Source organism: Brassica napus, chromosome A7 (assembly GCF_020379485.1).
Source record: "Brassica napus cultivar Da-Ae chromosome A7, Da-Ae, whole genome shotgun sequence".
In the NCBI taxonomy this organism is placed as follows: domain Eukaryota; kingdom Viridiplantae; phylum Streptophyta; class Magnoliopsida; order Brassicales; family Brassicaceae; genus Brassica; species Brassica napus.
Window position 1 is genome coordinate 2,063,406 of NC_063440.1, and position 22,393 is coordinate 2,085,798.

The 22,393-nt window shown below is 31.1% G+C and overlaps 2 protein-coding genes and 1 long non-coding RNA gene across 4 annotated transcripts; 2 read left to right on the forward strand and 1 right to left on the reverse strand.

Annotated features, from left to right (window-relative positions):
• The first annotated feature begins 4,193 nt into the window (after positions 1–4,193).
• LOC111199422 lies at positions 4,194–5,429 on the forward strand. The gene is made up of 2 exons (XR_007315140.1): positions 4,194–5,065; positions 5,149–5,429. It is a non-coding gene; the product is annotated as an uncharacterized LOC111199422 (long non-coding RNA).
• An 8,087-nt stretch (positions 5,430–13,516) lies between these two features.
• LOC111199187 lies at positions 13,517–15,053 on the forward strand. 2 transcript variants are annotated; one of them, XM_048737272.1, is made up of 7 exons: positions 13,517–13,762; positions 13,836–14,143; positions 14,232–14,262; positions 14,336–14,409; positions 14,491–14,606; positions 14,680–14,760; positions 14,850–15,053. In XM_048737272.1, exons 1-7 carry the CDS (start codon positions 13,597–13,599, stop codon positions 14,902–14,904), a joined length of 831 nt encoding a protein of 276 aa, XP_048593229.1. In that variant the 5' UTR covers positions 13,517–13,596; the 3' UTR covers positions 14,905–15,053. The 2 variants fall into 2 exon arrangements, with proteins under 2 accessions (XP_048593229.1, XP_022544322.1); XM_022688601.2 differs by having other exon boundaries at positions 13,520–13,762; positions 13,932–14,143.
• On the reverse strand, positions 14,873–15,551 carry LOC111199188. Its single transcript, XM_022688602.2, has one exon. It carries the CDS (start codon positions 15,549–15,551, stop codon positions 15,048–15,050), a length of 504 nt encoding a protein of 167 aa, XP_022544323.2. The 3' UTR covers positions 14,873–15,047.
• Between the last annotated feature and the right edge of the window lie 6,842 nt (positions 15,552–22,393).

Consider the following 22,393-nt stretch of genomic DNA (forward strand, 5'->3'; position numbering starts at 1 on the left):
TATACAATTAAATTTAAATGTTATTTTAAATCATTGATAACAAAAAAAATATTGTGGGATTAATAGTTTTAGTAATTTAGAATTTTAAAAATTTATAGTCGTTTAAAAAATCAAAATATAACATAGACAAAAGAATCTAAAATTTATTTTATGGTACATATAGTTGTTTAATTTATTTTGTTAGTTTAAAATTAAACAAATATGATAGAAGATACACAACTTTTATTAATATTTATTACTCAAACAATACTTTTCATATATATTTTAGTCACATTAAACAATTCCGTAGTTTTTATTTAAGAAAAAAATAAAGAACATTAATGATAAATTTATGTTTAGTTAAATAAAAAAACTTATTATATATATATATAGACGGACCAACCAATTTTCTAAGGATTCTAAGAGTGTGATTGGTAGTGGTGGTAGGTGTTGTCCACAGCCCCATTTATTTCTACAGTACTAAATACATAGTAATCAAGATTTAATAAAAAATTCAAAATCACAGCTCTTGAAATAACCTACAGCTGTATAAGTGCTCTGTAGAGCCAAAAATCTAGAGCAAGTTTTTGGATATTTTCATAAATTTTTTAAGCAATAAAATCTAAATCCAAGCAAAAAAATCTACAGTTTTTTTTCTACATCAAAATTTTTAAAGCTACAACCATTACTAATCGGACCCTAAGATTCATTGTGGTGATGCCACATAGCTACCTAAAATGTTGTAATGTTCTAAGTAAATATAAAATCATTCAAGAGTGATTTGTTTTACGAAAAAGAAAAAGAAAATTTTTGGTCAAACTCTGTGAAGAGAATGTTTTGAGTTGGAACATGTGTTTTCTTTGGTTTGCGTTTGGTCAAAATCAGTTGAGTGTAAGTTAAAGAATGTAAAGGTAAATCAACATAAAAATGTGTGTGGAAAGTCTAGTGTGACTTATGCTGTAACTGAAAAGTGAAAAAGTGTCATAGGAGATTATTTTCTCCCTAAATTATCAATATGTTAGCTCTGATCTCAGAATAGAACTGTTTACTAAAATGATTAATTGAAAAACAAACTTGAATACAATATATTTAAATGTACTAATAGGCCTAATAGAAAATGTGAAAACATAGGTTACTACATATTCGTTCTCCTTTGGAGTTCGAACATGTACTAATTAATGACTAAAGTTTAGTATGATCTTTCTTCAAACATGTACTAATTAACTTTGTCAAACACGGTACGGCTTAATTATAATCAGTTAGTTAGTGTTCAAAATGAAACAAATTTGGGATAAACAAAGAAACAAATCACTTTGAAAATAATTAACTCTGAAAAATAAATTCAGTTAATAAAAAAAGAAACAAATTACAGGAATACTAATTAACTTTGTCAAATAAAATCAGTTGAAATGGAAAGAATCTGTGGAAAAATAAGTAAATAATCAAAATAAACTACAATATGGCAACAAATAAACAAACAAATCTTAGTCAAAAGTAAGTAAATTTGTGAAAATAAACAATTTATGATATATCAGTTATCTTAAAATTAAGAAAATTTAATGGCAAAAATAAAAAATTCCATCAAACCTACAAAAGAAGAAAAGTGAAAGAATCGGATAGACTCGGGACGTAGCCTGTTTCAGGTACGAGTCCTATAACTTACGATCTCTTTCATGGTCAACTTCTGGTCATCAAACCAGATCTTAGAAATATACAATTTTGGTTTATTTGTTTTTGTTTTGACTATACAATCTTGTTTTTTTTTAAGAAACTGAGTATTAGAAAGAGTATTAAAAATGGATTCCTTCAAACTGGTGGTTATTTTCACTCTTCTTGCTATGACGGCCATTTCATGTGATTTATTAAAACTATTTTTTGTAATTATTAAACTATTTTTTATTTATTAAAACTATTTTTTGTAATTATTAAACTATTTATATTTTTGTGATTAAAAACTATTTTTAAACTATTTTTTATTTATTAAAATTATTAGAACTAATTTTTAAATATGTTTTTTTTTAATTTACAGGTCTAATGATGATCAGACCCGGCCTCGACAGCGTCGTGGTCGTGGTGGTACGGGGAGACAGTCTCGGGGTTCGTCCAGCCATATTCAGGATTCCGTTTCGCCCCACAGCTCCTACCATATATCTCCCTCTCCATTACCCGCTCCTGCTCCTCCCGCTCCCGCTGCTGCACCCGCTCCTGCTCCTCCGGGTCCTCCGGGAGTGATGAGTGTTGCGGAGTTGGTTCGACAGCCCGGTCGTGACCATCTTCCCTATTTCACTCCGTATCCACATAGACGGGGTCAAACATGGTAATTAAACTTTTATTTTTTTAATTAAAATTTGATTAATTATTAATAATTTGTTCTTTTTATTAGGTTCAACCGATCCGGGAACGGGATCAGCGCATGGATCAACCGTATGATGTACTCGGCCCTCGACAAGGGACATCCGACTTTCACTGACTTCCCTACCGACAAGCAGCATCTGTGGTTTCGTCAGTTTGCGATAAGTATTCTAATTTTTTACTTATATTTTTAATCTTTAATATAAATTTTCTACTAATTGTGTTTTTTTTTCAGCAAGAATTCAACTGGAATTCCGATGATACGCTCTTTATCTATCACCACTTCGTCCATAAAGTTATGGACAACTATGGGAAGCAGATCCACGAGTGGAAGAAGAAGTGGGAAATAAACAAGGTTATTTTTAATTTATTAAACAATTTTTTAATTTATTAAACTATTTTTTAATTTATTTAACTTTTTTTTTTTTTAAAAGGTTCCAAAGTCGATGAACGACACGGTCTGGAAGGAGTTGTGTGCACATTGGGATAAGGAAGAGACGAAAGAAACTTCTTCCACCAACTCCACCAACCGCAGGAGCGACCGTAAAGGGAAGGGCGTCTTCAAGCATAACTTGGGTGCTCAATCTATTGCCACTCTGGGGGATCGCATGGTAAGTTCAGCCGTTTTTTCTTCAATTATTTAAGTTTTGAAATTTTGTTTTTTTTGCATTTCTTCAAATTTCTAATGTTTGTTTAATTTATGTTTTTTCAAGGTGGAAGAAAATGATGGCGAGCCGGTTGATGATCTCGCCCTAATGAAGAGGGCGTATACGAACAAGAAGACCGGCCAGATTGATGATGGTCTTGTGAGGGACGTGGTCACCCTGGTCCAAACTCAGGTGCAAGACGAAGTGTCTCAGCTTCAAACTGAGGATGACGATTCGACGGCTTCGACCAACTTGTCCCGGGTTCGAATCAACGAAATCGTTGAATCGGTAAGTTCTTTTTTTTTTAAAGTTCAATTCATTTATTTCTTGATTTTTATTTTATCATCTTTTTATATTATTTAAATTTGGCTATTTTCTATTTCAGTCGGTTCCAAAGAAGAAGGGACGTTTGGTCGGTTTGGGTCGTCGCTCCTGGTCGGCTGCTCTTTTTTCTGTACCACCGCCCTTTGTTGATCCAGAAGTACTTACGGCTCAGTTGAAGGACAATGATGATCGCATATCTGTGTTGGAGTCCCAGATGGCGGCTCAACAGGCGGGCTATGAGGCATAGAAGAGGCTGAACGAGCAAATGATGGAGATGATGAAGAGGATGTACCCGAACGAGGTGTTCCCAAACGTGCAAGACCCGTAGTTTTTTTTTTTTTTCAAAAACTCGGAATGTTTTATTTTTATTTGTACAACTATGAATATTATCTAATATGTTTTCAATTTTAATTTTATATTTTCGAATTTAAATTTCAAAATTTTTAATTTTAAAAAAAATTAATTTAAATTTTTTTTTTTTTTTTGAAATTCCGAGGAAATGGACCCTCGGAAATTTTCGACGAACATTTCTTCGGAATAAGTCGTCAGAATATACCGAGGGACTCTTCCTCGGAATTTTCCGAGGGCCATGTTCCTCGGAAATTCCCGATGAAAATTCCGAGGAACATTTCGTCGGAACTTCCGAGGATTGGACCATCGGAAAGTCCATCGAAATATCCCAAGGAAGTCCTCCCTCGGTATATTCCGAGGACTTTTCCGACGAACTGGTGGTCCTCGGAGTTTCCTCGGAAATTCATTTGAAAAAATGAATTTCCGAGGATTTTTTTCCGAGGACTTTTTTCGTCGGTATGTCGTCGGAATAGTGTTATTCCGACGACATACCGACAATTTTTTCCCTCGGTATGCCGCTGTTTTCTTGTAGTGCAATATGGTAGCTCTGATCTTGGTATAGAGCTGTTTACTAAAATGATGAATCAAAAAACAAACTTTAATACAATATATTTAAATGTACTGATAGGCCTAATTGAAAATGTGAAAACATAGGTTACTACATATTCGTTCCCTTTTGGAGTTCGAACATCAATGACTAAAGTTTAGTATGATCTTTCTTCAAACATGTACTAATTAACTTTGTCAAACACGGTATGGCTTAGTTATAATCAGTTAGTTAGTGTTCAAAACGAAACAAATTTGGGATAAACAAAGAAACAAATCACTTTGAAAATAATTAACTCTGGCAAATAAAATCAGATGATAAACAAAGAAAAAAATCACAGGAATACTAATTAACTTTGTCAAATAAAATCAGTTGAAATGGAAAGAATCTGTGGAAAAATAAGTAAATAATCAAAATAAACTACAATATGGCAACAAATAAACAAACAAATCTTAGTCAAAAGTAAGTAAATTTGTGAAAATAAACAATTTATGATATATCAGTTATCTTAATATTAAGAAAAGTTAATGGCAAAAATAAAAAATTCCATAAAACCTACAAAAGAATAAAAAGTGAAAGAATCGGATAGACTCGGGAAGTAGCCTGTTTCAGGTACGAGTCCTATAACTTACAATCTTTTCATGTAATTTTATAAATAGATCTCTTTCATGGTCAACTTCTGATCATCAAAACAGATCTTAGAAATATAAAATTTTGGTTTGTTTGTTTTTGTTTTGACTATACAATCTTGTTTTTTTTTTAAGAAACTGAGTATTAGAAAGAGTATTAAAAATGGATTCCTTCAAACTGGTGGTTATTTTCACTCTTCTTGCTATGACGGCCATTTCATGTGATTTCTTTCCTGGTATATTTTTCTTTTCAAAGTATATCTTTTATTTATATTGTATAATTTTGTATGCGCTCCAATTTGTTTTTGGTGATTGGTAGTTGAAGCGGAAATTTTTGTCCAAGCTGCGACTCCGATATGTGGACCAGATTGTAATGGTACATTCTCATTTCAACAATGCTATAACCATTGTGTTGAATTAGGTTATAAAAGAGGTTTTTGCATTCTATCCGAACCTATCAGATATCGTTGTTGTTGTCCTTCTAACTGATCAAATATGTTGTGGCCTAAAAGTTTCAGAAAAAAATATGTTGTGTCCTTTAAATTTAAAACTATGGTAGTGTTATTTTGTATTGTGATGATCAAATAAATCTATGAATAATACGTATGTGTTTTTTTTGTGACATAAATAAAAAATCTGTTTTATGACATGTTTTCAAATAATGTTTTGGCATTCCGGTAAATATTTTTAAAATAAATATGCATAAATCAGTAATTAAATAACATAAGGAATATATAATAAAATTGATGATTTTGTTCCGTAAATGAGATATGGTTATCAAAATCAATTCTTTTTTTGTTTCCTTTTTATATTATTTCCAAATAACATATATAATAAAAGAAACATTTGTTAAAAGAAACAAATATTATATTAGATTATACATTCATAAAAAGGAAAGTTCACAAAAAATGATGTTGATATTTAAAATAATATATTTGTTTTAAAAAACAATTTTAAATAACACAATATATATTAACTAATAAAATTATTTTCTTTATATCAATATATTTTCTCATATTATTAAAAACAAATTTCAGTCACATAAACTAAAATATCTTTAGTGACTTAAAAATATTTTTGAATTAAAACTACAGAGATATTTTATTTATATTTTGGAAAATATATTGTTGATAAATTTAAAATTATGATTTAAACTTTATTTATGTTTATATCAACTGACATAGATAAAAATATCTACAATTTTTAAACTAACTTAATATTTTACTTATATAGTATGCTTTTTCAAAAACAATCCATAAAGGATTTTGTGAAATTACCACAAATACCACATTCATAGTACCACTTTTCATGATTACACTAACCATTTTCAATCTCTCTTTTAATAAAAGATAAAATATATTTATACCCTTAGGGTTAACTAATCTAGATTTAAAGTTTAGAGTTGATGGGTGGGTAGGTTTTTTGGAATTTGAAACGTATGATTCTAATAAATATATAAATAAGTACTAAAAATAGAAAAAATAGTTTCAAACATAATTTTTGATTTCAAAAAGAAATTTTGAAAACAAAAGCTCGAAAAAAGTTCAAGAAAAATTAATTTTAAAAAATTTTAAATTTGAAAAAGTATAATACGGAAACATAAAAAAATATTTTTTAGTTTAATAATTACTTATTATTTATATAGAGAACACGAGTAAAAAAATATTTTGCCACTTAATGAAGAATATATTTTTGAAAATATTCTTTTAGTGGTGGTAAAAATGAATAATAGTACCATAAAAGTGGTAAACATGAAATTTTCCCAAGGATTTCTGGGTATTTATTTTTTGCAGGTTAAACATAATTTCTGTAAAAGTGTAATTTTTTTGTTGTTGTTTATTTAAATATTTAATATGTTATCTTCAAAATACTTCTAAGAAAAATAACAAATTTAGGAAAAAGAAGCTATAATAATTTTTACTGTATGTTATTCGGATCAAATAATTATGAAAGTATTACTTTAGAAGTCACTATCCTACGTTTCACATCCACCTTAGTTCTTATGGCGGTTAATTACATTGGTATACTTAATGAAACAAAAATTATATCAAATTGTTAATTATCAATAAAATTATTTCTTTTTAATTTGGTTTCATTTTATATTTTAAATTTTATAAACGAAAAATATATATTTTGATATAAATAATATTTTCCTTAATCATAATATTAAATAACATGATATATATATATATAACATATTTTATTGATATACCGAGGTATATATATTAAACATATTTTATTGATATACCAAAGTATAATTTACTATATAATCAGAAATAAGAGACATATTATATATATATATATATATATCTAAACGAATAATGATATTTTCTTTATATATCAAACTATTTTATTATATGATTAAATGATACATACATTTATTAAACTATATATAGAAATGTAAAACAACAACCAAAAAAAGTAAAATAATAAAATTGATCAAAACTCTAATTTGTTAAGAATAAAAACGTTATGGTTGAATTTAGAAACTTATATGCAATACAAAATACCCAAATAATAACTAACCCAACTAGACATTATAAATCTAAAATCCCATGCTAATTAAAACAATATAATATTATTTATAACAAATCATACATATTAGATACAATAATTTTTTTTTTAATATTTGAATCACCTAATATTAAAAAATTTCTAAAATTTACACTTATTTTAAATTCATTAATGAAAAAAATCAAACAAAACAATATATTAAATTTATGAGTATGGCAGAAAAATTACTATTTTTCCAAATCTGTGTGCAAATTGTTTTATACGACACTTAGGCATGGGGAATCGGGTGACTATTCGGGTTTGGTTCGGTTCTAATCGGGTTTTAGGTTTACAAAAATAAGCTCTATTCGGGTATTAATAAGTCTCGGTTCGGGTTTTGGTAATACATCCTAAAGCCGGCTGAACCCACTTGATTTTCGAGTTTGGATCTAAACCGGGTTTTGGATATCCACATACCTATATATTATTCGAAAGTACTCATTTAAATTTGCATTATGAGAGAACAAGTTGTAAAATGCTTACGTCTCTGCTTATGGTTACAATGCTTACAAAACATGAATCAACCATGTCAACAACAAAGAATGAAAGTGAAGATGTTGTAACTCGTAACAACGAACCTATTGCGTTCACCCATATCAAAACATGAAGCAATCATATCAAAACGTGAATGAAAAGAAAACCTCTATACCTTTATTAAACTTCAACGCACTGCAAAATGACAAGAGCCATGTTCGTTTCTCTGACGCTGTCGCAGCGTTGAGCGACAGAAATTAAAAAACAAGACCGAGAAATTAACAAACAATACCGAGAAATCTAATTGCAGAGTCGTTATAAAGTTACCACCGGCGACTATTGTTACTAATTTTTTCCGTGTTTTCTTCATTGCTGGAAATATTAGCGGCTCCCATTCATTTGTTGATCTGTCGCTGGTGTCAAACATTATTATCTTTTAACTCTCTGTTTCAACTTGTTGCTGACCTGGCATTTTAGATCCTTTAATATTTTCTTGTCGCTCAAAGCTGACGCAGCATCATAGAAACGGACAAGGCTAAGGATATAAAAACCAATGCCAAAACCCTAAAAGCAACTGTCAAAGCTAGAGCACGACATATCTCAAATGAAAAGGAAATAAAAACCAACACCAAAATGAAAACAAATAGACCTCTCCGGCTTCAAGCTTCAGTCTTCAAGTCTCAAACTCTGAAAAGACAAACAAAACAATATTTAAAACGTGAACAAACGTATGACAAGCTTCTATCTACGGGTTGTATTTGCACAATCATCAAAACAGAACCAACCTTAAAACAAGCTTCTATCTACAACAGTTTGACAACTTATAATTTAAATCAAGAGCAAAGAAGAAGGAGACTATCTCTGAGTGTGTTATTGACTTATTTGAGAAAGGAGATGATGTCTTTTTTTGATTAGTTTCTTTCTCCATCTCAAACACATGTAACTAAAGATATTCTAAGGTTTACAACTTGCATATATTAGATTCGAAGAGGATAACAATTAGGAAATGATTTCGGGTATCAGATTTAGGGAGATTTTAATTTTTGATATAGAAAGTGGAGATATCTTTAGTTATAAAAATATACTACATATATGTTAATATCATTTATATTTAATTATATATCATATCAAACAGAAAAAAATATCGTTTGGATTAATAAAATTTATTTATATGTTTGCACCAATTTAATTATATACGTAATAGTTACTGACTTTTTAGTTATTCAATATATATTTATTATTTTATGTAAAAACATATAATACATAAAATAATTTTTATATATAATGTTCATCCCGCGCAAGACGCAGATCTTAACCTAGTATATGTGTATAATAGCTTGAGAACACAATATAACTTGCAGTATCATTAAAATTTTCTAAATATATTTCGAACTATTCATAATGGACATTGTTTGAGGTGCCTTATACACACCCATCAATGCCCCACCTCCAACAATGTCCGGCCTAATTTATTCAAAGTCCATTGATGGCCAAAACCCAAATAGCTAACCAACAAAAAGAGCAAAGTAAACGACTTCTGAGTAGCGAGCTAGAGCACATGCGTCCTAACCGGTCAGAGAAGTACATATGATATAGTAATTCACATTAAATGCTTAAGACGAAACGAGCTGAACCTGCGTCGCAGCGAATATGTGACATCATTCTAACAAAATCCAAATATATGATCTCATCACGAAGGATGACAAGATGTATTTTGTCTTATTCGGTGCACCTTTTAGCTATAGAAAAGGAGACATTTTCTAACCAAGGAAAAGACTGGTTTTTCTCTCGAGCGAGCATATAACAGAAATAACTTACCGATCTCAATACTCATGTAAGAGCGAGCTCGGTTCGAATATCGAACTCGCCAAACGTTTATAATCTCCCTTTACTTCGATCTACTTTTAATATAAACAATATTTCTGACTTACTTTATCCTTTAATCCTTTCTTTAACACAATCCTGAACTCACTACTCAATCTTCCTAACACGTCTCATTGATGACCATTAGGCACATAAAATGTTGCCTCGTTGAAGACCTTACTAGAAAAACATAATAGGAAAAACTGTTGTTATAAAAAGTGCAGCGCGCGAATGACTTCCAATCATGTGTACATACATCGAGATATATGAGACAATGTAATCCAGTAAGATGAATTTGCTTCTTTGGAGTAGCAGTAGATAACGCCTTGATGAATAAATAAGCCAAATTGTCACTTGAACGAATTTGTAGGACCCAAACATTGCTATTCTTCTGCAGTGCATGATTCATCCTATTATTTGATCATCTTCTTCGATTTTCTAGATCTCAAGAAGACTTTTATCTTTAAAATTCTAATATCCCCTTTGGTTGTCTATCATTTGTGTGTGTTTTCTACCTCGTTAAAATTTTGTCATAGAAAAACCCAGTGGGATAAACATCCTGATAATGAACAAGAGTATAACCACACACACAACCAGATTTCTTCCTCTTGAAGCAATATCTTTAGGATATGTATTCCAATCAAAGAATTTTTATTTTTTTAAGATTTGAGTATAGCAAAATAAACTGTTTTTTATTTCTATTATAATATCTACGGTCTTTAAATTTTTTGTCCATAATTCTGTTTTGACATAGACAATAATTCTTGGTCTATTTGGACTTCAAACTAAATCTCTTTACATACAATCGTCTGCGAATTCTTCTTGTACAAATGAGTTATTTATGCTCTTATAAAAAAGTTACTATTATGACTTTTAATTATCATATAAAATAATATCTTTCAATCACAAAAAGATTAGTAACTTGATCAAAATAAACTTAAGGTATGGTACTTCAGGACTAAACATATTGATATAACTCAAATTACCCCGAACAAGTTTACTCTTTCAAATAATATGTTCAGTTGTAGTACTTAGAGATCGAATCCACATGGAGCGTGAACACACAATAAAATCAAATTGCAATTAAAATAGGTAATAAATATGAAAGCAGTAAATAAAGTAAAGCAGATTGAACAAGGCAGTTGTTCAAATGGTTGATTGGTTTGTAAGCAATAAGAATAAATAGCTAGATCTAGGGTTTCAGGTAATCATGATTATAGGGATATATAATGTTTCAGGTATGAGAATGACAATCCTAGAACTCGATATATAATGCAAAAGATGTCCAGCTTCCGCTGTGAGTCTAATCTATTGACTAAGTCCAGTATCTCAGATGTCCCTTGTTGACACAGATCGAATGATCGATTCTATTGAGTTAGCGTCGATCGATGGTTCCTTAGGCAAGCGTTATCGAACTGATCAATTAAATTCACTATATATCTATGGTATATCACATATATAAGATTTTTATATCCCTTGGAAACGAACTTGTTTCTTAATTAAATAGCTATAGTTTCGGGAACATGATTTTATATCATCAACCCTTCATGGATTTTATATGCAACCAAAAACATAAACTTAATCCTATATATTCTACATTGATAAAGACCTTTTTTTCGTTTACAAACAACAAGAGAATGACAATCCTAGAACTCGATATATAATGCAAAAGATGTCCAGCTTCCGCTGTGAGTCTAATCTATTGACTAAGTCCAGTATCTCAGATGTCCCTTGTTGACACAGAACGATCGTTGATCGATTCTATTGAGTTAGCGTCGATCGATGGTTCCTTAGGCAAGCATTATCGAACTGATCAATTAAATTCACTATATATCTATGGTATATCACATATATAAGATTTTTATATCCCTTGGAAACGAACTTGTTTCTTAATTAAATAGCTATAGTTTCGGGAACATGATTTTATATCATCAACCCTTCATGGATTTTATATGCAACCAAAAACATAAACTTAATCCTATATATTCTACATTGATAAAGACCTTTTTTCGTTTACAAACAAGAGAGAGAGAGAGAGAGAGAGAGAGAGAGGAGAGAGAGAGAGAGAGAGAGAGAGAGAGAGAGAGAGAGAGAGAGAGAGAGAGAGAGAGAGAGAGAGAGAGAGAGAGAGAGAGAGAGAGAGAGAGAGAGAGAGAGAGAGAGAGAGAGAGAGAGAGAGAGAGAGAGAGAGAGAGAGAGAGAGAGAGAGAGAGAGAGAGAGAGAGAGATTGTACATAAGAGAAGTTACAATCTGTTTCAGGCGTAGATTGAGAGCAATGAAAGCTTGAAAACTGTATCGTCTTTTCACTCTTTTGCCAATCTCAGATCAAGATTACATGATTACACTAAACAAGTTATAAGAAATTCATGTTAACATTGGGGGAAAATAAGAGACCTTGAGATATGAATCCTAATACGATTGAGAGAAACTTCAAAACACAGAAGCAGAGATGAGTGATGAACATGTATCTAGTGAGATGTAGATTGCAAAGGAGAACGGCGATATAAGCAAAAACCTTCTGATCTAAGGAAATGAAAATGTGTCTAAGACCATGATTAACCCGGGTTCTTAGGGTGAGGTTCTTAGCTTCGACTAAGAACCATTTCTTAACTTTTAACTAAGAAAAGCTAAGAATTGTCTCTTAAATAAAAGATATAAGAGCCGGCTCTTTGCTGAAAAGTGGAAAAAGTATCAAATCATGAATTAAGAATTTCAAATTAAGAGTCAAGGTTAATCATGCTCTAGTGGGTCCTATTGTGATTAATAGGCCTAGTAGACCAAGTTATTTTAACAATAATTTTTCCTTCTTTTTTTTGAACATCAAAAGTGTCCAATATATGTTGTTGCTTACTTCAACTCTTCTCCTTGCATTGGGTGTTTAGATACCCATTCAAATTTTGATCAGATTTTTTAAAAGGTTTTTGAATTCAGTCTCTTTAATCCTGTTTAGATTTCATATATCTTCAAATTAGATATGGTTAATAATACTTTAAATTGAATATATTTTATAATTCTATATATGACACATTTTGGACCCGGATTCGAGTTCGGATAATTTTAGATCAGTTTGAATATTTTTAGTTCTCGCATCAAAATAAACATAAAAATGTAATTGAAATATATATATTGAGGTTTTAAATGCTATTGCATATACTAATATAGATTTCGAGGTCGGATTTTTGACTTACTCATTCAGATTTGATTAATTTATATTTCAAATTCAAATATATTCTATACCATTCTACATTTCTACTTAATCCTATTTTTACAGCTTTGATCAGATATGAAATCAGGTTTCTAGTTCAAGTTTTTTTCTAATCGCGGGGTTTCACATTTTGCCTAGGTTTGGCACATTTATTTGGAACCAAAGCATTGTAGCAAACCAAGCCAAAAAGCGATATTTGGTTTGGGTTTCGACCTTATCAATTATCAGAAAAAACCTTATATTTGTAGAACCAAAAAAAGGAAACACAACCGGAACTGAACCTTGAACCGAATAGGTACCCAAATTTCTGTGATATAGTTTATATATCTATACATTTAGTTTTAAAGTTTAAAGTAATCAAATAATTTAAAAATGTTATTTATAAACCGGAATACCCAAAAAACTAAATTACCATAATAATTTTTTTCTGAAATATTTAAAAATTTTTGAATTATCTAAATTATTATTCAAAAACCAATTTTTTTGCCCATGCCTACTTCATCCATCTCTCGCACCCTTCCTTCTTCTAATGTGAATAATGGGCCTAAGGTCTTTTATGGGCCTAGTTTTATAATATAAGGTTAGCCCATTTAAATTCCTACTTTCTTCAAAGGTGGAGACCGGAGATTCGTCGCCGGCGAGTGAAGCTTCCGAGAGGAGGAGCAGGAGAAATGGGAGATGGAAGAGAAGGAGATTGGGAGTGTTTAGGTTGCAATAACAGGAACTACGCGTTTCGATCATTCTGCAACAGATGCAAGCAGCCTCGTCTTTTCATGGACAACAATACCTCTCAGAACTCCAAGTGGCTTCCTCGTATCGGTGATTGGATCTGCACTGGTTCGTCCCTCTTCTTCTTATTCAATTCGATTGCTCAATACTCAGATTGTGGATGATTAGATTTTTGGATTAGGCCTTAGGTTGAGATGTTTTTGTGTATTCTGTTGTATATGGAACTTGCTGGTGTGCGTGCGTGCGTTTGGGTGTGTGTGTGGTGACGTGGCAATAGGTTGCACTAACAACAATTATGCATCACGAGAAAAGTGTAAGAAGTGCGGACAACCAAAGGAAGTAGCAGCTTCTCTTCAGAGTCATCTCAGTTACTTCGACCAACTTGGTTCTTTACTCCCTTTCTCTAATCAAGCTTCGGCTCTTAAAGAGTGGAGGAGCGGTGACTGGATCTGCACATGTGGGTTTCACAACTATTCCTCTCGTATACAGGTGAGGAGCAACTGGTTTTGGAGTTTAGGGTCTTGGCACTTTTCGGATTCTTGTTTACTCATTTTCGCTTTCCTGTGTGTCTATGCAGTGCAAAAAGTGCAATGAAACAGCTCCACTAGGTATGGCTATTTGTCTAGTTTGAACACATGCCAATGCTGTGCTATGTTATCATTTTTTTTTTTTGGGTTGCAGCATTTGGAACGAAGAGATTAGCATCAGAAGTTTTGGCTCATGAATGGGATAGCAAAAGATTGAACCAAGGATATGTGAGCATTAGTTAGTGTCCACATTCAAGAAACATTCTAGTTACATAATCTTAGCTATGTTTGTTCTGGCTTTTTGTGCAGACAAGCATGCAACAACAGTCATCGTTTCCTGGTATAAGCTCAGGCAGTTTCTCAAACTGGCAACTTCCTCTCCTGTTTCAACAGCAACAGTTAACACCTGCTTTACTTGGAAAGGGGTTCGGTTTCTGATCTCTGCTCTCCACTGCTTACTTCGTTTCTCCATAACTTGGCTGATTCTCCATTAAGTAGAGCAAAACAATGGCGTGATGGAGACTGGATGTGCACAAACTGCAAGAATCACAATTATGCATCTCGATCAGAGTGCAATAGGTGAGTTTCAACTCTCTTCTAGTTTACATTTGTTTCTTTGCATTATGCTAAGGTTAACAAAAAAATGTTCATTTTGGTTTTCATTTCAGGTGCAAGACTAAACGAGATATCATTGAGCAAGCCGTAACTCCGGCACAATCTTGAAGAATCAAGAAGTGTGTTCTTTTACTGTCATTACAAAAATACTCAGTATCTCAACCTTGTTTGATTTGGGTACACATTACTCTGAAACTGGCATGAATATAAAGCCTCAAAATGTTTTATAACAGAGAAAGCGAAAAGCTTGTTTAGCCCTTCAAGATGTTTTTAGGATCAAGAGGAGGTGTATCAAGCTGATAAAGATTCAAAGCCGGTCCAACAAACCGGAAAAGAATCCAACCACCAATCACAATGTAGATTGACGCATAAGCCAATTTGTTCAGCCAAAACAACAAACCTTTCTCTCCAACATAAAGCTCCAACGCTTTCTCATTCAGTGTCATCTCTTCCCATGTCTTCTGAACAGTTTTCTCAGCTTTCTTCCCGTTTTGCCCTTCACCTGAACCTTCTTCCCTCATTCTCCTTCTTGACCCTCGTTTGAACCTTATCTCCACTCCATCCAACGGCTGAGAGACCTTCTCTTCACTGCTGTTGTTGTTGCCACTGTTTGAGCAGTTTATCGAGAGAGATCGTCTTTCTTGACGACGCAACACGAACTGGGTCTGCGTTATTGCTCCGTAAGATTGTTGCTTCGGATTGATGATGATAGTTGGTTTAGCTGAACTGGGAGCTAAGAAGTGAAGAGTTTTCATTTTTGTTTAGTTGGAAGATTCTGAAGCTACGAAGAAGATAAGCTCTTTTATCTTCAACCATTGAGAATTAAGATACCTTGTCCTTTCACACGTAGTAACCCGAAACTAACGGACTTTAACTGAAATTAAAAAGCCCATAAAAACGTCATCAAAGTGGCCCATAAGCCCGTAAATCATTGCGATAACAATTGTGATGATGTCAAGGATCTTGCGGAGAAATCAGAAGGTAAACGCGGCTTACCATGGGTTGCGTAGAAACGTCTTCGGAGGCTGGATGGAGATTAAAAAATGTGTTCATTTAAGCTTTGAATGATGATAAAGGGAATGAATAGGTTTTCTTTTTTATTCCTCTTCATTGTTTGTAGAGAATTATAAAACAAATCTATTCCTTATTAACTTTGTTAAGAAACTATCATTCCTCATCATTCCCAAAATTTTATAAGGTTCTTAGAACCTTTGCATGAGGTTCTTTTCCAAAAAATGATCCTCACACTTACATACACTTATATAATATATACATACACACATATAAATGTTTAGAACTCCAATAGATAGAACCTCCATTGGAGATGCTCTTAGAGTCATCTCGATGATTTATCTAGATGAATTTAAAAAATTTAGATTTAATTTTAAAAATAAGATCTAAATGGAACCATCTGGACGAAGATAGTTCTGTCGAAAAATATAATGTCTACTGTACCCTTTAATATAATTGACAAATTACAAACATAAACCCTATAATTATTTTGTCCTTCACGAAAAAATGACAACCGCAAAAAAAAATTTCCGCCAAAATCATAGAAACGCATTTTTTCGCCAAAACCAAAAGTCGCGTATTATCGCCAAAATCGAAAATCTCGATTTTCTGCCAAAACCAAAACATCTTGTTTTCCCGCAACAACCGAAAAAATCTTGTTTTTCCTTCAAAAAAGGAAATCTCTTTTTTCATTAAAACTAAAAAATCTTGTTATCATGTTGAAACCAAAAATCGTGTTTTCCTGCCAAACAAGAAAATCTCTGCTTTCCCAACGAAAAAATCATTTTCCGCCAAAACAGGAAAATTATGTTTTCCTATCAAAACATGAAATCATGTTTTTCCGCCAAAACTGAAAATAACATTTTTTCTGCCAAAACAGAAACTCACATTTTCTCGCCAAAACTAAAAAATTGTGTTTTCTCGTCAAAATGGAAAAACGCGCTTTCCCACAATAACCGAAAAAATTTTGCTTTCACGCCGAAACAAAAAAAAATGTTTTCCTGTCTAAGTTGGAAAATCCAATTCCCACAAAAAAGTGAAAAAAATATTATTTTCCAGCAAAAATTGAAAATCGCATTTTCCCACCAGAAAAAAAAATTGCGTTTTCCCGCCAAAACCGAAAAAATATCATTTTCTCGCAGAATTGGAAACAAAACTGGGAAACGATTGATTATCTGGATGGACAAACAAACATTCCCATAAAATATAAATGAATCATCTAGGTGGATCATACAGATGTATCGGCTGGATGGAGATGGCATATGGTGAAATGAACAGCCCCTTTCAATGCACAAAACAACAAGGTGGGCGGGGTAGGCTTCAAGGTTCTTGATTGTTTTAATCATGCTTTTTTGGCATAGTCTACTATTGTCATTTTCTACACCACCGGTGTCATACACTGTCTGACTGTCTCCTCATCTCTTCAGTTGTTTTTTTTCTTCAATTTCGGGTACTAACAACCATAATCAATTGTTTTATGTTATTTGTGTAATAAATATAATATATATAGTTTTGCAAATCATTACTAATACTAGAGATCTCTCCGGGCTACGCCCGGCTTATTGACATAAATTTTGTATTTCAGTTATATCTTTATTATTTTATTTGTTTTGAATATGTACAATGTGTACATACATATCTTGTAAATTTTACAAAATAGAAATGATAAAATGAAATTTATATTATTAGAATGCACAAATTGAATAGTAATAGAACACACATATCATACTATTTAAAATATTATTACATCTAAAAGCTAACATTATAGTGCTAAAAAGCGTGGAGGTTCAAGTCCTCTTCAAGGCATAATATTAAAATAGAATAAGTTTGGCAGCGGATCGCGAAATCTTGACGATCTTCTCTATCTAATGAATGGGGAGGGGTCAAGCATCTTCGGGAATACCCGTCCCCGTCTTAGTCGAATACCTTTTCGGCTTAACTCAAATAAGTTGATAGTTTGAATTTCATAGATTTTTTCTTTTTTTTTTGTCATGATCATAGATTCTTTCTTTTATGATTCTGTTTTTGTGTTATATGATCTACGACAACCGTTTTTTGTTTTCTCAATGGAACCATTCTTTCTAAAAATATACCTCAAAAATATGACAGTTTGTAAAAAAAAATGTTCAACTTCAAAAACGTTAAATTTAATATATTTTTATTAGTCTTGGGGTGTCACGAACTCGTGGAGACTGATATTTGAAATGAGATATAGCACGTATGAAATCTCTCTCCAAATATTCAAATAAACAGTAATCATTGGACTAATATTCAAATGTGGACATGTAGAGCTAGTAAATTATTTTTGTAATTGCCTTCTGAAAAAAGCAAAATTTTAACTGTTTATTGATTACTAGTAATGAAAAATTCACAAATATTGGATAAAAATATACAAACACACATTCACAGGCATGATCATAAATAATTTATATTAATTCTAGGTTATTATCGAATTGCATTTGAATATACACAACACATATTTGCATATGTTATTTTTTAAAAATTGAATATGTTCAAATGCATATCATTTTTATTTAAGACGATGCCCATGACAATCTTAAAGTGAAATTTAATTTTCTCTCAATGAATTTACTAAATTACTGTATTTTGTAATCTTCGTTATAAATATAAACTTTATAGTATAAGTAAAATATTATGTTATTCTAGTTCGCTTTCTCATTCATCTTTTAATAGCAAGTTGTTCCTTAATTACAATACGTGTAATGTATGACAATGGAAATATCGAGAAGTGGCAAAAGAGTCTGAAGATGGAACAGTAGTAAGTAATGAAAGTTTTTATAGATATCGACCCAAAAAAGAAGAAGTAGCGCAAAAAGTAAGTTCCGCTGCTTCGAAAGTAATGGTCTCGATCTCAAATGAATACCAAATCGGTAGCCATTGATAAGAGAAAAATGGTAGAGTTATGTTATATTTTTCTTCTTTTTCAAATCTAGCAATTAGTCAAGTATGTTTTTGTTGGAGGCAATACAAACTGAACTTTTTCAGTCAGAGCATTAGCTTAAGTTTGGATCAAGGTCATCAATATATGATATCCTTATTAATACATACATTTGCCTAAGGATGGATGGACCCGTGAACCAAATATAATCACTCCATAAAAACTGATCTTAACCACTTTAGATTGGACTCTTCTTTATTGCTGCATGAAGCAACCCTGCAAAGCTTATTAGAATAGACTTTTCTTGCCAAGTTTTCAACTAAGCCCTTCATTTCCAATTTATGAGCCCTTATGCAGAATTTATCAGTAGCAGGATAAACCTCATATCTTCATTGTCCAATAAACATAATTTTCTGAGTATATTAAATTAATCGTAGCTTTGGAAACTATGTAGAAGCTCTGAAATAATCAAGATATGTTAAAAGCAATGAATAAGTCCTAACACATCGAGAATAGAAGTTACCCATGATATGTTTGACTTGCTGGAAATTATATTTGGAATACCATATAACAATATATTTATATTAATGTTCACCTTTCCCTGGTTTCTTATGGCGGTCGTAGGATCATCATAAGAAATTACTTTTGATTCCTTTATTCTCAAAGATAACCTTGAGTCAAATCTGCGATACATGTACCTATTGGTCAAGCTCCCGTCATTAAACCTGATTAAAGTTCTTGAAAATAGGAATGGCCTTTTATGTTTAGAATTGTCCAGCAAATAACAACAAAACTATATGAGATCAGACATATTCGTGCAAGTAAATGGGTGGGTGAGAGAAATTACAGTGAGAGGGTCAAACCATGTTATCATAAAGTTACGTTAAGGAATCCATTCTGATGCAGATCAGACGTTACCCAAACACCAGTGCAAATTGAACTCTGGAACATCACTTTTCTTGAAACAGCTAATCTATAACTTTACAATTCCCAGAGAGATAATGGTTAAGGATTTAAGAAATTTTAAACTTTAAAATATCTAAATCTGATGAGTCGTTTACCTTTTATCTTCTAAGTAAATGATATTGTTAACCACACCAATGCTTCTCATGTCGTATATCTCCACTTTGTCCTTTTGTTCTTGTTCTAAACCAAAGAGTGAGTTTGATGTCATTTTAAATTCAGTCACTTATCTTCGTGGTAAATAGAGAAGGAGAAGCGTTGAAAGATCTTTTGCAACCTGAAAGCATAGTGACATCAAACTTTAGAGAAACTTGATCTGAGATCACAAACAACAACTAAAAACATCAAAAATCTGAACCAGCGCTTACGGATAAAAATCACGAGATATACATTCAGAATCTAAAAATATGGATAGTGTAGAAGATGAAAACAATTTTTCTAAGAGATAAACTCAAATTCATAGTGATGAAACTTAAAGATTGACTTACATGAACGTATATATCGGATGAGATGGATGGTTTGTGAATGGTAGGATTAAAATCCATCTCTTTTCTCCGTCTAGAATGGTCAAATCTTAAATTCAGATCGAGTATCTTTTGAAATCAAAGAATGTTTTCATAATCAAAATTTACCTTTTCTGTTCAACTTGACTCTATGGCTTTCAAGACCTTTGAAGAAATGTATGAGCGTCTGATATATTTTTTGAGGCTAATCAAACGATTGAATTAGTTTGGGTTTTTCGATTGGAAAACAAAGAGGCGGGAGCAGTAAAGCTTGTATAAGCTAGTATGGAGAAGATGAAGAGATTAACAATGTACGTGAGTGTAATACAGATGACATGTAAATTTGGTTGAATTTTATTGGAGGAATTTATTTGCTGAGGTGGACACCCTCTCCTTGGAGTATATTCTCATTTTAGTATAGTACTAGGTAATAACCCGCGCCTTGCGCGGAATGTGATTATTAGTTTCGTTATTTTTAATAAAAACACATTAAATCTGTTTAATCTGGATATTGGTTCAGTTTTAACTTATTTTTTGGTTTATTCTGTTAGAATGTTTGATTTTTTAGTTTTTTTGGTAAAAACCAAAAACTATTATTATTTGTTTATTTTTATGTTATAAATTTTAGATAATCGTCATGTCGAATCAATAGTTTCATATTATAGTTTGTAAACGGATAATAGTTCAAGAAAAAGAAAATAAAATTATTAAGACTAATCATTTCACTACAATTTGGTCGGTAGTGAAATAAGCATTAAGAAAAAATATATTTCAACTTCCAGAAAAAAAATAGATACTTCAGTAGTGGTAAACACTTATAAAGTGCTCACCTCAAGGTGCACATGTATGTGTATGTAAAAGTATATAAAAATAAATGACAAATATATAAAGATATTGTTAATTAATATTAATGACATTTTTGTTCTAAATAATACATGAAAGATAAAATTAAAATTAATTAAAAATTAAAAGGCCTTGACATTAGTGAATTTTTTTATATAAAAAACTCAACTGTATCCATAAATAGTTGTGGGCACAGATCGAATATCCGAGTATTTGGAGGCATTCATGTCGATTCAATCTTTAGCCACTTGGATAGTCGGTGACTATGATATTCGAAATGATTTAGAATTTTAAAGAATATCCGATTTGATCCGTAAATAAAATTTAAAAAATAATTGAAAATTTAATAATAACGTTTTATTACAAAATAAAATATTATTTACTTTTTAAATTTTAATACCTAATATAATAAATTTAATTTATAAAAATATTGTAAAACTTATATAAACTATAATATATATAACATATATATATATATATATAAAATTCTGTACATATATGTATATATATGCATATAATAGATCGAATTTGATAATCGCTCCTAAAAATATTGGTATTTGTGATTTGCTTTTCTTTAATTGTAGTAGTTGATTTGCTTCGTAAAGTTACGGATATCCATATTTTTTGGTTCAATTCAAAAAGGATAACGAATTGAATCAAAACTTATAAATATTTTGCCCAACTTTATCGGTAAACAATAAAAATAATATATATATAGTTTAGCTTTTGATTCGTTATTTGTTTTGATTCGAACCGAAAAATCCAAAGTTTTATTGGAACCATGCATATGGGTTTTATATTCAAAAAAAAAATACAAAGTATATAGTGTGAACATATTTATGAATATAGTGTGAACACATTTATGAATATAGTGTGAACGCGTTAACATATTTATTATCAAATCATTGTGAGGCTGCCACGTGTCTATTATAGTGCGAATGCATTTATTACAATGCTTCTCCTTTAATATATAAGGGATAGATACGCGTAGCGCGGATAAAAAAAGCATTTGGTCCATTTTTATGAAAAATTGTCACATCAAAACTTTACTTTATTATATGGTCATTTGGTGAATATTATCTCTTAATAATATATAAAAAAATTCCTAAAATATTTATTTTTAAGTTTTTGTCACAAAAATAGTCATTTATGAAGAAGATGATCAAAATAAGTTTTATTAAAAGGTAAAAATAACCAAAATATGTATTTTTACTCTAGGGTTAACTAATCTAGACTTAGGATTTAGAGTTAAGAGGTGAGATTTTGGAGATATGGTTTTAAAATTTTAAAAATAATAAATATTAAAAATTTTAAAATAAAAAAAGACTATTTTGGTCATTTTCTTTCTTGAGTACTATTTTGTGACAAAAAATAAAAA